General features: G+C 47.7%; 1 protein-coding gene across 2 annotated transcripts in view; it reads left to right on the top strand.

Annotated features, from left to right (window-relative positions):
• Nucleotides 1-16,161, top strand: part of LOC146345193 (sodium channel protein type 5 subunit alpha-like) — a 301,192-nt gene that overhangs the window by 248,135 nt on the left and 36,896 nt on the right. The window contains exon 21 of one of the 2 annotated variants that reach the window (XM_084859393.1): nucleotides 10,799-10,921. In XM_084859393.1, the coding sequence (XP_084715519.1) occupies nucleotides 10,799-10,921 (123 nt within the window). Of the gene's footprint in view, nucleotides 1-10,798; nucleotides 10,922-11,794; nucleotides 11,918-16,161 lie in introns of both variants that reach the window. The other variant, XM_084859394.1, reaches the window with a different exon arrangement.

Here is a 16,161-nt window from a genome sequence, read left to right as displayed (position 1 = left end):
CATCAGGACTAGTAGCCTTCTCTTCCAGGAATTTGTCCAACCCCCTTTTAAATCCATCCAAATTGGTGGACAATGCTACATCTTGTGGTAGCGAATTCCATCATTTAACTATGTGCTGTGTGAAGAAGTCCTGCCTTTTATCTGTCCTGCCCTTGTAATACATAATACAGGGATGTTGAACATCTTTCAGCCCAAGGGCCAAATTCATTTCCAGAGACACTCTGGGGGGCCACATTCCAGTGGTGGGCAGGGCTGAAGGCAAAAGGGGGCAGGGCCAAAACACCAGCATGTCGTAGCTTAAAATTCTGACTGCCAGTCACTAAGTTTTAGGAGATGCATTTCAACCTTTTAGAATGGGAAAAAAAACTGCACAGGAGGCAGGAAACCACCAAATAATTGGTGGTTGGAGGAAAGGGGTGTGGCCAGAAGAAGGGGCATGGACATCTGGGGAACTCTGGAGGGCTAGATTGGGACCACGTGCAGGCTATATTTGGCCCCCAGGACTGAGGTTCTGCACCCCTGATCTAGGAACACAGATGTGTAATGTGACATCTATGACTTACTTGAACCCCAGTGCGCGTTACTGGCTGCTGTTTGCAGTGGCCAGGAGACTCGTCGTGCAACAGTGTCCCATCATGTGCTTTTACTTATGACACTGATTCTCTTCACAACATTATGAGCCCGTTTTCTACAGAACTGTCCAAAGTGCCCTGCTGCAACCATAAAAGCGAACTACACACTTTTTTTTTTTTTAAAGGGCATAGAATAATAAAGGTAATAAAATATTAATTACAGAAACAGGCATCAACAGTCAATAAAAGACGGCAGGCCTCCCCCTTAAAATGGTAAAAGCAGGTAAACAGTGGCTTCAAAGCCGTGTTGAAATGCGGGAGGGGGGGCAGTTTTAACCTAGTGCCTAAGCTGTGGAGGCTGAAGCACCTTGGAGAGCTCCTTTAGAGTTCTGACTGGATCTGACTGAAAACCGGAGCAGATTCACCAGCCCACTGGCATCGGAACCACCAGCCTCCCCTGTGCCTAAGTATCATTAATGACTCCAGAATCTGTTTGGGGAAGAGGCCTAGGGATGTCGGAGAATTTCTCCACGAATCTCTGGGAGGCCGAATGCCAACGCATTCGGCCCCCCAAAATTGGTGGAGAAACAGTCCCCCCCCCCCCGGATGGGACTTAACATTTGGCGAATGTCCCTGGCGGCGGCAGCTCCCGGCGGCGGTGCAACAGTGGCAGCGGCCGGTCTTCCGACCGGCTGCCACCGCCGCCATTTCCAAGTAAAAAAAATACAACAACAACAAACGTGATAGCTACGTAAAGATTTACGTAGCCTATCACGGCTAGATTTTCAAAAAACACCATGATAGGCTACGTAAATGTTTATGTAGCTACCACGGCTGACTTTGTGGGGGGGGGAAGCACGTACGCAAATGGCAGTGCCCATGGGCGCCGCCATTTGCGTTTCTTATTTGGGCACGTGTAGTCTACGTAGACATTTACGTAGACTACGGCGAAAATAAGGGCAACGCAAATAGCGTTGCCCTTATTTTCGCCGTAGTCTACGTAAATGTCTACGTAGACTACACGTGCCCAAATAAGGAACGCAAATGGCGGCGCCCATGTGCACAGCCATTTGCGTACGCGCTTTTTTTCCCCCCCAAAGTCAGCCGTGATAGGCTACGTAAACATTTACGTAGCCTATCACGGCTCACTGCAGGGACGCAAACAGCCACGGCTACAGCCACCGCCATTTGCGTCCCGGCCGGCCAGGAGGATTCGCGGCCAGAGGGATGGGGCGCCTCCCCCCCGGCCAGAATTTTGGCTGGAGGGACGGGGCGCCTCCCCCCCGGCCAGTATTTCGGCGGGGAAGGATGGGGCACCTCCCCCCCGCCCAGAATTTCGGGGGGAGGGACAGAGCGCCTCCCCCCCACCGCGAAGCAAGCTGCGGGACCAGGTAAGGGACTTTCGTCCATCCCTAGGAAGAGCATTCCAAAGATGAGGTGCACTCCTCCCCCAAGAGTCTCTTGTCTCACTTCATAAAGTGGGTACCCCAAAGAAGGAAGTCAGGTGATCTTTAAAGTTGGGCAGGTGTGTTTTGTATGGCTATATTGGGATGGGCTACCGGAAGTCCAGGAGACAAAATCCAGCCCTCAAAAACTTTCCTTCTGATGTCCAACACAGGCCCGGAACTCAAGGACACTTGGAATCATAGACAGAATGGTAGAATAGTAGGGTTGAAAGAGGCCTATAAGACCATCGAGTCCAACCCCCTGCTCACTGCAGGAATCTAGTCAAAGCATCCCCGACAGATGGCCGTCCAGCCTCATCTTTAATGCCTCCAGTGTGGGACAGCCCACCACCTCCCTAGGAAATTGGTTCCATTGTCGTATTGCTCTAACAGTCTGGAAGTTTTTCCTGATGTTCAGCCGGAATCTGGCTTCCTGGAACTTGAGCCCATTATTCCATATTCTGGGATGATCAAGAAAAGATCCTGGCCCTTCCTCTCTGTGCCAACTTTTCAAGTACTTGAAGAGCGCTATCATATCTCCCCTCAGTCAAACTTGCCCAGTTCTTTCAGTCTCTCTTCATAGGGCTGTTTCCAGTCCCCTAATCATCTTTGTTGCCGTCCTCTGAACCCTCTCCAGCTTGTCTGCATCCTTCTTAAAGTGTGGTGCCCCCAGAACTGGACACAGTACTCCAGATGAGGCCTAACCAGTGCTGAGTAGAGGGGAACTAGCACTTTACGTGATTTGGAAGCTATACTTCTATTAGTGCAGCCCCAAATAGCATTTGCCAATGCCATTTTTACAGCCACATCACACTTGCACCACACCACACTATTATACATCTCAGCCGCTTTCTCCAGAGGTGAAAGACAGCAAAGGGCTTTTAATTTTGCTCCTTCGCCCCAGTCTCAGTTTGCCCCCTACACACGCACACAGACATGCACACTACTTATTCCCATGCATGAGCCAAGACAGAGGGAAATGGTAGTAAACGGCGGAGTTGCCTGAAAGAAGGGCAGAGAAAGATGGCTTGAATTTTAGTTGTGGCAACAGTTACAATGAATATCAATGTGTGTGGAGGTGTGGGGGTTAATTCCTAAAATGAAAACCACATATTCACAGCTACAAGAAATGTCCCAAGTAAAGGAACAGGGTTCCAAATAGTTATCGTAGATCTGCTGTTTGGGGGTGGGGTAGGGACAAAAACAAGCAATGGCTTCATGGTGCAATTAAGTCCATTGCAGGAATGAGGAAGGATTACAACTATCTGGTCTTCTGACCTGTAGCCACCAGTCAGCATTTAACTGGAGAACAGCAGTAAGCAACAGCAAGCCGGTCAACGGTTAGATGGAGGTCAGTGATCCGAAACCTCTTGGCACCATGTGTAACCAACATGCAAACTTAACTGTTTGGGAAATTCCATCCCTTGTGAAAATTGCATCTCTGCTTCTGCAGATAAAGTTCCTGAACATGCAGTGCCACTTTTGGGGTCAGTGGAAATATCCATGCAAATACATGTGAGAAGGCCCGTTGTGTGCACAGAAACCTCCTGCACAGCTTGGTGGATTACAGTCAATATCTATAAGAACAAGAGTGTAATCTGAAAGCAGAGGGGAAATGCAAATAATAGTGTTGAATCACTCATCTAAGCAACGTGGCTTTGTCACTAAAAGAGCAAATTCACAGTCAATGACACCTAAAAGAAGCATTTACTAATTAGCCTCTAGGCAATACATGTTTCCTGCCAAGAAGTTATTAACACCAGGTGATTTAACAAAATCTGATGTTACTCTAGAAAGTGCTTAATAGTAAGTTTGCACATTTACATACTGAGCTCTGTTCCTTGTCACAGCTGGTTAGCAATAGTATTGTTCGTGTTAATGTGCTGATCTGTCTCATTCTGCATATTTTCAGTAAATTCAAAGAGATCTTGGTGACTGTTAGCATCAGCTATTCTAGGGTTTCCAAACATTCAAGTGCCAGGGGCTCACTTCCTGTCTGTATTGTGATTGTAGGCCCACCACCTCAACACCAGGTAGAAGGAAGAAGGATGGCTCTCTCTCCCCTGAGATCTAAGCCGGTTCATGTCTTTCCCCCTTCTTCCGATAGCATCCCCAGTTTGACCTGACCTGTGGGGCTGTCAAAGCTGTGCCATAAGCAGCCACTGAGCAAGAGCCAGGAGTCACAAAGCCAGGAGTCAGAGCTGGGCCAGGGGAACCAGGAGTCAAAGAATAAACCAGGAGTCAGAAGCCAGAGCCTGTAAGAACTAGTGTTGCCTAGCAATGTCTTAGCCTGTGTGGGAAGCTTTATCAGTCTTCCTGGTGAGGTGAGCCAATGGTTAGCCTGAGTGGGCAGAGTCACTCTGGAGTCCAGGAGCCCTTTATTGCTCAGGGAATGCTCCAGTCTGTAGCAGAATTCATCAATGTCTGATTCTAGCCCTGCTAGCTGCTGAGAGGGGCTGAAGCAGGAAGAAGCTGTTTGACGGAGGCCCAACTTACTAGCTGAATAAGGAGGCATGTAACATGACTGAGCATTCTGGCCGATGTAGGTTTTCCATTTATGCTACAGAGCAATTGAAGCAAGACACGCTTTAGAGTGAAAACGCCCTAAGTGAAAGGGGCTAGCACAGGGAAGGGAAACATATGACCCTCCAGATATTGTTGGACTACAACTCCCATCATCCCTCACTATGGGCTATGCTGACTAGTGCTGATGGGACTTGCAGTCCAACAACATCAGGAGGAACTTGATGTTCCTCGGACCTGGGCCAGCAGAACCCACCCCAGGTATAGGGCCCAACCAGGTGACTGGGAAAAGGTGACTTCCAAGGTCTTACGGGAGGAACTCCAGAAGAGGAAAAAAACTTGTTTGTTCCCAGCACCCTCAAGCAAAACACCTGGGGAGGGAAGAATCCACTTGCCTGTGATCCACTGAACCTATACATACAGCCAAATCAATCCAGTGTTATGAGCTCAGTGTGGTGTAGCGGCTGTAGTGTTGGACTGGGAGTCGGGAGATCCGTGTTCTAGTCCCCACTCAGCCATGAAGCTCACTGGGTGACTTTGGGCCAATCACAGACTCTCAGCCTCACAGGGTTGTTGTTGTGAGGATAAAATGGAGAGGAGGAGGATTATGTATGGCGCCTTGGGTTCCTTAAGGAGGAAAAAAGGTGGGATATAAACAACAATAAATAGAGCCAGGTTCATAGAATCATAGAATAGTAGGGTTGGAAGGGCCTATAAGACCATCGAGTCCAACCCCCTGCTCAGTGCAGGAATCTAAGTCAAAACATCCCTGACAAATAGCTGTCGAGCTTCATCTTGAATAATATTCATTCATCTTTAATAATCAAGCATTATTAAAGTCTTAATAATGCTTGAGCTGAGCTTTCCCATGGATCTGTAGTGAAGTGAACTTGGGTCCGGAACAAACAACATCAAAATGGCCTGCTGGTGATTATTTATCAGTTCTACCCCACTTGTTCACCATACAAGTATTACCTCCTAGCAGAGGCTGGTGGCTCCGATGTCACTGAAGCAGTAAATCTGCTCCGAGTTTTAGTCAGAAGAAGTGAGTCAGAACTCTAAAGGAGCTAACCAAGATGCTTTGCACAAGATGGTGGCTTTGCACCTTTGGTAGCTGCTTTAGAATTCTGAATGGTTATGACCGAAACCCAGACTGGATTCACCACCCCACTGACATCAAAGCGACCAGGCTCTACTCTTACCTACATTACTTATCGTCACAACAGCCCTGTGAGATCCATGAAGGAGCGAATGAGCCGCCCAAAGGCCACCCAGTTAGCTTAATAGCTGAAATTGGATGTGGAGCTACATCCTTCATCTAAACCAAGGGTGGGGGGACATGTGACCCACCAGATGTTGTTGGACTCCAACTCCCAGCAAACCCAGCCAGCACAGGCAGTGATCAGGGATGATGGGTGTTGCAGTCCAACGAACATCTGGAGAGCCACATGTCCCCCACCTCTCATCTGAAGCAGATATTTTCTTTGCCACTCAGTTGTTTGATCAGAATAATCAAGAAATAATTGCAAGGTCCAGTGAATAGCAAGATAAGCTTGGCTCTGGGACACCTGGGACCAAATCCCACAACCCCCATCAATTCATTGTGTGACTTTGCCAAGTCGTGCTCTCCATTCCTTCATCTGTAAAATGGGAATAAGAGTGATCTGCCTCATCTGGATATATTTCAAATTAAATGTGCTGCAAAGATGTTTAGCAGCAGTAGTAATAGTAGCAAATCAAACGACAGTATGGGTAATTTGGGGGTGTGGCATCATGGAAATACTTCAAGACATGCCAGGTAAGATGAGTACTGCTCATTTAGAAACACTTGCTCATGTACTTCCCACATTTGTAATCTGAACTAATACCAACGTTGGCTAAGAGCTTACATTTTGCATGTGCATTGTCATGTGAACATATAGACACTTGAAATACGTCTGTATACTAGTGAAATGCCCACCAGATGTGCATGAAAATGTGACCACAAAGACGGGCTGTGGTCAAGTGAATGGGTAAGTGCTGGTTGTTGCTGACCTCTGTATGCCCAGATTCCTTCTTGACCCAGGACTCTCATGCACGGTGGTCTTTGCCCCTTGGTTGCTAGACATGCAAATAGTTCTGAGAAGAGGAGGGTGATTTACATAATGGGTGCCAAACAGTGATAATCCCTTATGCAGTTTCTAGGCAGAATGAGCATTTGGGTGGCTCTCTGAGGATCCTGCAACCTTTCATCTGGGAGACAGCCATCAAAACTACCCTTCCCACTATGAACTGCATAGGGAAATATCACTGCTTAGGTAGCCATCAATGCCTACATGACAGCAGCAGCCATTACACCAATCCCCATCCTCCTTTCAGATCTATTTGCATGCCTAGCAACTAATGTTAGGTTCTACTAGCAAAATCTGCCACCTTCCCCTCTATCTCAGCTTTTTGACAATACCCACATTGACGAAGAAGTCCGGGTTAGGAAGAAAAGGCGGTCAGACAGGCAGCCTCTAGGACATGATTCTGTATGGAAATGAAGGCTTTCCTTAAGCAAGAGAGGACAGCCACCTGAGCCACATAGCATTTTAAACCTTACCTTTGCTTTCCTCCCATGTGGTTTATCTATATAAGGCTAACCACCACCGCACCACCCCCTCCCAGCACTTACAGAGGCCTAAAGCCAATTCTGTTACGATAGGAGACTTGTATCTTTCAGATACGAGCTGAACATAAAAATTAGGATAAAGGGTTGAAATTTAGATCTCTGCCTGATGTGGCATTCCAGCAGGATGGGATTATGGGTGTGACGTTCATAGGAAGGGAGGGGATCAAGCAGGTGCGTTGGAAAGAACCAGGTCTGAACAAGCTTGCACTGGGGAAGTGTAAACAGAAGGGGGGTGAGCTGCACTGAAGCTCTCTTTGAGAAATGCTGACTTCCGCTTTTGCCTGAGCTATGTGGGGCAGTCAGCATGGATTTTGGAAGCTGTTTGATTATTGTAAAAATATCTTCCCAGGTCACATTTAATCAAGTCCACAACATCAAGCCTGTACTGTTGAGGTTTCACCTATAAATAAAATTTGACAGGGAGGAATGAAATATTTCCAAAATCAACAACAGAGTATTTAGGCAACTTGTCTTGGCCTATGGACTGTCTCCAGTTACAGGAGTGGCTGTCTTGTTGGTCCCACAGAAAGACGGAGTGTAAAGTTTACCTGAGAAGAAGAGTTCTCTGTGACTCAGAAGCTTGCTACCTTCTCAAAGCAATTTTTCAACTGCTCGGATATTATTTAGAAGCTTAAGAGGGGCTCATCAGCAAGATCAGTAATGGAGGAGCAACTTCCCAGAGAATCAGCTTGACCACCCACCCACGATCAATCTTCTCATACAAAATGTACCTGCAGGGGAGTGTTCACTGTGTTCGAGGGCAGACTCTCAGTTCATGGGGGGGGGGGGCAGTTGACAGTGAGGCCTAACAGGTTTAGCCAGTGCCAGAAGTGGCCAAAGAGTAGGCTCCGGAATCCTTTGCAATGCAGAGGATTTCTGTGGCAGCCATTTGACATGTTAATAGGGAAAGCATTCCCCAAAAGACCGCTGGACCAAATTACACAAGCTGCAGGTAATCTCGATTTCCCAGTGGGGCAAACAGCAGCTTTGGGGGTGTTTTTAGGTTTAGGAAATGGAGCACAGAGAAAGGGTTAAAAGTCCCCTCCCTCAGCACCAATAAACTGAACAGAATCAGACCTCTACCCCATATAGCTGCTTTTAACTCGCACTTGAAATGTCGGGAGATTCAATCACAGGTCTCCCATGTCTTGTGTAGCTTCCCCCCAACAGCATTAGTGTGTGTGTGAAGCTCTCGTTAACCAATCGTTTCCTTTGCTTTCTTCCTCTAATACCAATATCCTCCTCATGTTTATTTCGGAAACTGATGCAACAGGGTCAGGCATGTTTATTGTTCACAGGCGGTCCTAGCATCAAGGGTAGGTACAGCTAGGCGGTTGCCAAGGGCCCACGCCCCAGCAGGGGCCCACTGACAAGAGCGCCCTGGACTTGCTCCTCCTCTTCACCATGGCTGGTTCACCTGCCTCTCACTCTGGCCCAGACAGCGGTGGTGGTGAGAAGGAGGAGGTGCCACGGCCTGCTGGCTCCCTGCCTGTCAAGCAAGCAAGCGGGAGCAATGAGGAGAAAGAGGAAGAGGAAGAGCAAAAGCAGCTGGTGACAGCGGTGGTGAGAAGGTAGATGCACTGAGGGAGGAAGCTCATTGAGGCGTCTTGCCCAAGAGCCCTCATTAACCTGGAGACGGCACTGTTCACAGGTCTGCCACATTCACATCTAAAATTGGAGTGGGGGGCGGGATTGCTTTTTACACCCAAAGGGATGTGTGAGTAAGGGCTGCGGAGTCTTCACTCCTGTATTACTCCCTCACATCCCGTGGTGCCGGGAACTTTCCTCCCCAATCTGGTTCCGACAGTGGAGGTGTACTGGGCTGGAGAGAAAAGTGCCTGAAGCGATTAAGCACAGGGAGGCAGGCGAGAGGCAGACACCCTCCACTGTGAAAAGTAGACATTGGAAGAAGCTATATACTGAGCTGTATACTGATGGTTGGTCCCTCTAGCCCAGGGTCACTTACAGTGACTGGGAGCATCTCTCCAAGGTCTTACACAGAGGTCTTTCCCGTCAACCTGCTTCTTGATCCTTTTAGTTGGAGATGGCAGGGATTGAATCTGTGACCTTCTGAATGCAAGTTATGTGCTCTGCTACTGAGCTATGCCCTCTCCCCAATGTTTAAGACATGAATGGGGAAGATGGGTGAGTACATGAAATGGGGCTACTCTATCACATCTACTTTGATCCTAACACAATTACGAAAAGGCATCAAGCTTTCACACTTCCTGTACCCAAAGGACATTGGTCCTCACAGACGGCATCACCTTTCCTGTTTTACATTACAGTAAGCAAGCAAACAAAACTGACTTATTAAAGAGAGCCTTGCATGCACTAATTCAGGCAACTCTGAGGACCGCCATAAACAAGGCAGGACAGGTCGTAGTTCCCCTACTTTATTACTGGAAATGCAGAGAGACGCTAATATGGTTTCACCAAACAAACCAGGATTAGCTTTCTTTTTCATCCACTGGTCATTCAGAATTCTGTCTATAGTGATTGAGGGTGCATCCAGACAACCAGTTTTCTCCCAATGTTTGTTGGCTTCTCCACATTGAGAATTGTGTGGAATTGGGTTGTTTGTATAAGGGTATAATGTGGGATACTCTCCTCAGCCGTTGCTTATGGGACAAGCTAGATTTTCCCCAGCTTGTCCAACTCTTGATTGTTGTCATTTTGGAGAACTTACTTACTGGCTCCCACCACCGGACTACTGCAGATGTCAGCATGCCTTGGGAGAAGGGGGTGTTGCAGAGTCCAGTTCACACAACTGTTTTGAAGTTTTGTGAATGGATTGTGAGCAAAGGAAGGCAGAGTGCTACTGCTAGGGACAGGGGTTGTGAAATTGCCTCACAAAGAGCACCATTTGTAACTCACTTGACAGTGCCCATTACACTGCTCCACTTTCGCAGCCCCATTCACAGGTCGGGGGGGGGGAGTATTGGCTATTTTTTCAGAGGTCAGGAGACAATTGAGAAACTCACAGATGGGGGCTTACCAGGACAAGCAACAGTGACAATACTTTCCCACTTCCTGTAAAAAAAAATGCTATCTGGCTACCACTGGGAGCAGAGTCAGTGGCCTAGTGGGCAACCGTAATTCCCCACAATGCCTCACTTGGAATAAAGCTGTGTCATTCCTGGGAGGGGGAAGATGGTAACGCCCACACCACTGGTTGTTCTGATAAGCTCCCTGCTCCCCACCAAACATGACAATTTTCTTCCCATGCTCCCCCCACAAATCAAAATCTATTTCTCTCCCTCCCTTTCATCCCAATGGTCCCAATTTTCAAATAAAAATTTCCAAGCGCTACTTTCATCTCAGCCTGAATTCAGCCACCCAGCCCACTTTTAGCACCATTGTAAATGTGGACCGGGTTGGTTGCTGCATCATGATGGAGCAATTACTTCATTATGAACATAACTTACACACTTCTGTTCACAACTCACATCTGCCCTGCCTCGAAATGATGAAGTGAATCTACCTTGGTTGTTGCAATCTTCCCCACTTGTGCTTTTTTTTTTTCTCTCTCTCTCTCTGTATGTGTGTTTTTACTTTTTTGCTCGTCTTGACCAATAATTTCAAATTCCATTCGATCTGCACAGATTTCAGTTATTTGCCAGATAGCAACAATTCTTGGTTATGACCACCTGGCTGCTATGAAATCTCTGAGGACGCTGAGGTCCTTGCGGCCCCTCCGAGCCTTATCCCGATTTGAAAGCATAAGGGTAAGGGTTGTTGTCTTTGGAGTATGTTCATCTTAAATAACGAACACCTTCTTTCTCTTTCTTACAGGGAACGGGCCATGAAGTCTTTCCTTAAGGTGGCACATGGTGGTTTCATTTAGTGATCACAAACAGCAAAATCAAGACTGTATTCATAGTTCTTTAAGAGAAGGGCCATAGTAAACACAGATCCAATGGCTATTTTAAAACCTGGATATTGTGGATATACATTTATATATTTGAGATACAATTTAATTGGTATTGGCAACATTCCTTTTAAAAGGGGTAATGATAAACGCTTGGGTCTTACAAAATTATTCATCCTGAGAGCACAAAATTACAGCATTCACATAATTTAATATGTGCCAACATCTCTGCTGTATCTCTTCAGTTACAAAAAAATCACAAACACACCCCCAAAAGTTTGTGCTTCAGAAAACCACTGTCCATATTAGACTCCCATCCCTTTTCTGCTAATATTTGACATCCATGTGGTCACCTTGAGGAAAGTAGACAACATTTAGGATGGGGATTTCAGCCAGAGTGAAGTTGACACATAATCCCCACTGATTCCGAAGTCTTATAGTTTCATTTTGCATTGTAAATCAAGTCTTATGGTTTCATTTTGCATTGGAAATCAACGGTTCTGTGTCCTGAAACACTCCCGGAAAGGATTTTTTTAAAATACATGTGTGGGTGCTATTCCCCCACCATCATCTCTACTGGGTTAAAACAACATTTTCCCCTGATTTAGGCTCTTTCTTCATCAGTTGATTAACCAGGTTTATCTTTACAGGTGAAAATCCAGAGAAGAGAAGTTGAATGGTAGGATTTGTGCTAATAGTTTGGACTTTTCCATTTTGTGTCTCCATTCAGGTCTCATTAGTAAGCCTCATAGCTAGTACACTTGGATACTCCGAAATGGGTCCCATTAAATCCCTTAGGACCCTCAGAGCTCTGAGACCCTTAAGAGCACTCTCACGATTTGAAGGGATGAGGGTAAGAGTCAATTAAAACAACAACACAAGACCCGTCATTGATGCCCATCTGTCCATGAACATCCAGCAGCATGTTGTGAGGGCCATCATCCATTCACCCATCTATCCATCCACCCGTCCGTCTATCCATCCATCCATTCATCCATCCATCCATTCATCCATCCATTCATCCATTCATCCATCCATTCATTCATCCATCCATCCATTCATCCATCCATCCATCCATCCATCCATCCATTCATCCATTATGTTTTTATTTTCGTTTTTCATCCTGAGCTGTGTAAATGAAACAAATGATAATGCCATATGTTGCAAAATACCCTGCCTCTTCCAGCTTGCTTGTGGGAATAGGTCTGGCTTTGACTGATTCCCAACCTGGTGGATCCCATTACGAGCTAATCCTGCTGTGTGCCTTTTCCTACAACAGCCTACAAACACATTTCAGGCTGAGGTGACACCTGGATGGAAATCATGCCTTAGTTATGAGGTGCTTCAAAGAAAGCAGCTTTCCTCCCCCTGCCTCTAAGTTGTTTTGCAGTTGGTCTGGGAGGGGAGGCATATTTCGTGCAGTCCACAAGGGCTGCTGTAAGCTGAGGCAAGTGGTGCCATCGCACCAGGCCCTGCACTGTAAGCGTGGTTTATTGATTAATTGATTGATTGATTGAAATTACATCCCACCATTCCACTTAAAAATGGCACTCAGCACAACTAACAATAAAATCCTGATTAAAAACAAAATCTTAATTTGAACATAAAAATGAATGCATTAAAAGCACAATTCAAAACACAATAAAATAAATAAATAGCACCAACCAATTAAATCCCCTTCAGCAACAGAGCAGCTTATACGCCAAAGGCTTGCCTGAATAAAACCAACTTTGTCTGCTGGCAGAAGGAGAACAGAGATAGGGTTGATATAGTCTCCCTTGGCAGGAAGCCCCAGAGCCTGGGAGTGGCCGCCAAGAAGCCCTCTCTTGTGTCTCAACCAAACATGCCTCTGATGGTGAAGGGCCTCCCCAAAGACCTTAAAACCTGGGCAGGCTTGTATGGGAGAGCAGCCTTTCAGATACCCTGTTCCCAAGACATACAGTTCTACGATTCCTGCTTCCTCCTAGCACTTGTTGAGAAATAAGCTAGAAATATAAGGTCACAGAACAGCTCTCCCCATCTCTCTTCAGTGGTGAAAAGGAAGCAAGTATGAGCTGGTTTGGATGAGGCTCTAGGAGTGCAATCCTATGCATGTTTAGACAGAAAACAAGTCCTACAATTCCCAACATGCCCCAGCTAGCATGGCTGGATCGCACCCTAAAGGTGTAGAGCAGCCTCCCCCAATGTGGTGCCGTCCAGATGTTTTGGACTTCAACTCCCATCAGCCCCAGCCAGCATGGCCAACAGTCAGGAATGCTGGGCATTGTAATCCAAAACATCTGGAGGGCACCTGGTTGGGCCAGGCTGGTGTACAGCCTACACACGGCCTGGAAGCAGAATCACACCCACTCACGATGCAAACCTGGCCTGTTTCCATGCCTAGCACACCAGTCTGGGACATGACAGTGGCATTTTGATCTACTCCTGCTGGACTTTATGCATGTGGGCCTTAGGCCATAAGGCTTATGGAAAGTGAAGTCTATTAAGTAGGGATGTCAGAGAATTCCACCACAGATCTCGGTGAGGCCGAATGCCAGTGTATTCAGCCCCCCGAAATCTGTGGCGGAACGGCCTGCCACCCCCACACACACCCCCGCGGATCCCCCCTGGGACGAGACTTACCTGGGGCGGATCTTCCGGGCGGTGGCGGCTCCGGCAAAGGCGGCGGCCGGTCTTCTGACCGGCTGCCACCGCCGCCATTTCCAGGCTTGTGGCGGGGGGGGAAGACATGATAGGCTACATAAATCTTTACGTAGCCTATCATGATTGGGGGTGGGTTTTAAAAAAAAAAATGTGTACACAAATGGCGGCGGCCATAGCCGCCGCCATTTGCGTTCCTTCTTTTTACTGTCTTAATCTACGTAAATATTTACGTAGACTATGACAGCAAAAATCAAGGGGAACGTAAATAGCGTAGCGGGCGCTATTTGCATCCCTTTTTCATTCACCGTTTTAGCCTACGTAAATATTTACGTAAATAAATGGTGCCACCATTTGCGTACGCGTTTTTGTTTTTTTTGTTTTTTACCCAGAGCCCTCCGCAGCCGGAAATCCGGCTGCGGACGGCTCTGGCCTGGCCGGGCCGGGCCTGGCCGGCTGCTCCGTGGAGCTGCCGCGGAGCACAGCCGGCCGTTCGAGGATTCCGGGGGGGAGGAACGGAATGCCTCCCCCCTCACCATCAACATAATCCACAAAAGGTAAGTCACTTTCGTACATCCCTACTATTGAGTCAGTGTCCAGTGTGCCCAGAGGCCAGGCATTTGGGCACAATCTCATTCCCCCAAGACATGTACATTCTCCACACTCATAGCCTCATCCAAAACAGGGCGTTTTGCAACTTGGTCCACTCCCCAGCCCAGAGCAGGAGCGGATGACTGAATGGCAAAATACCTGCATGGGGCCATCCATTGTGAATGGTGCGCTTAGGATGGAAATGGCCACGTCCCCCCCACGAGAAACAACCACAGAAGCCACACTCAAGGAAAAGACCAGACTCCCTATCCCATGTTTACTGGTGAGATCCCTGACATGGACATGGGCATGTCTGTTTGGGCATTGGAATTTAGGCACGTTTTGAACATGAGTTAAAATGTCAAATGTGTGAATCTGTATTCGGTTATGTAGGCTGTGAGAGAGCCTTATTTTAACATCACCGCAAACCTGTGTGGTAAACGCGACTCGGAGGCGTGAGCAACAAAGGCCATCCATTGAGTTTCACTTGGAAGGTGCTTCTCTCTCTTCCAAACCCCAGTATTCTACCCACAGGGCACCGATTTCGACTTAGTAATTTGACAGATTTCTCCTGACCTTTAAAAGAAAACTAAGGGCACAATCCTATGAGGACAGTCAGCTGCCTCCAAACTCGGAGGTGGATGACTATCCAATGCAGGGCGGGCGGAGTGCAGAGGAGATCTTCTCCTACACGCTCCGGCCACCCTGCATTTGCGGCTCGATGGCTGATTTTAGCTGTCTAGCCAGAGCACCTCGGAGCGGGGGCGGCAAGGCCGGACAGTGCATAGGAAGTGTCGTCATGGCGCTTCCGCCCTCCCCACCCGCCCCCAAGAAGCCCCCTTTTCAGCCACTCCACACTGCTCTTATGAGTGTGGAGCCAGGGATGAACTGCACCACCTACAAGGCAGCAGGGGAGTGGGGAGGGGTGCCGGTTTTCTGGGAACCAACCTCAGAGCACGGGCCCCGAACTCGTTCCCAGAAAACGGCAAATCCTATGGCCATCTAGCCGCTGTCTAGCGGCCATAGGATTGCACCCTAAACCAAGAAAAAGACAATAATATATACCAGCTTTCCTCAACCTGGTGTTTTGGATGTTTCCCATCAGCCCCAGCCAGCATGGCCAAGAATTCTGGAAGTTGTCCAAATTTTTAACGCGTGTTCAAACAGTGCCTGAATTCCAGTGCCCAAACAGACACCAGGCACTGTATGTTATAAATGTATTCATTCCTACATATGCACACGTAGGAATGAATAGATTGGTAGACAGAGAGCCAAGGCAGTGTGGTGGTTAGAGTCTTGGAGTGGACACTTGGAGTTGCTGATCAACGGTTGGCTCCCAGACAGCAGACTGAGCAAGGCACACGGGCCACTTCAGGCCCAATCCTATGTATGTTTAACCAGAAAAAAAGTCCTGCTAGCAGGGGCATGCTGGGAGTTGTAGGACTTTTCTCTGTCTAAACATGCATAGGAATGCACCCTTAGTCAATCTTATGCACTTTGGGAAAATATGTTGTCTATTTAAATTCTAGCAATTATGTCTACATTTGCATATAAGCCAATGTTACGTACATCTGTGTCCTCTTTTATCTGCCCTTTTGGTCAAGTGTTTCCCCTTGTGTGGCCACCCTTCCTAGAGTGCCTTGCTGAGGGCTTCCCAGAACCTGAGCCTGCCCTGGCTTAGAGTTTTCAGGGGGAGGGAGGGTATGATTTGGATGCTCATCCAACGTGATAGCACCATCCACAGTGCATCTGTTCCCCCCCCCCCGTCCGTATGCACCACACAGTCTGGTCTCAGAGGAAGCAACATGTGCCGATGTGGGGTTCTCCACTGTTTTCACTCATAAGGCCAACGTATGCCCCGCCCCG

Source organism: Heloderma suspectum, chromosome 5 (assembly GCF_057233095.1).
Source record: "Heloderma suspectum isolate Gila_16-S chromosome 5, 16-S_ref, whole genome shotgun sequence".
In the NCBI taxonomy this organism is placed as follows: Eukaryota; Metazoa; Chordata; class Lepidosauria; order Squamata; family Helodermatidae; genus Heloderma; species Heloderma suspectum.
This window is presented reverse-complemented; position numbering and strand designations above follow the sequence as displayed.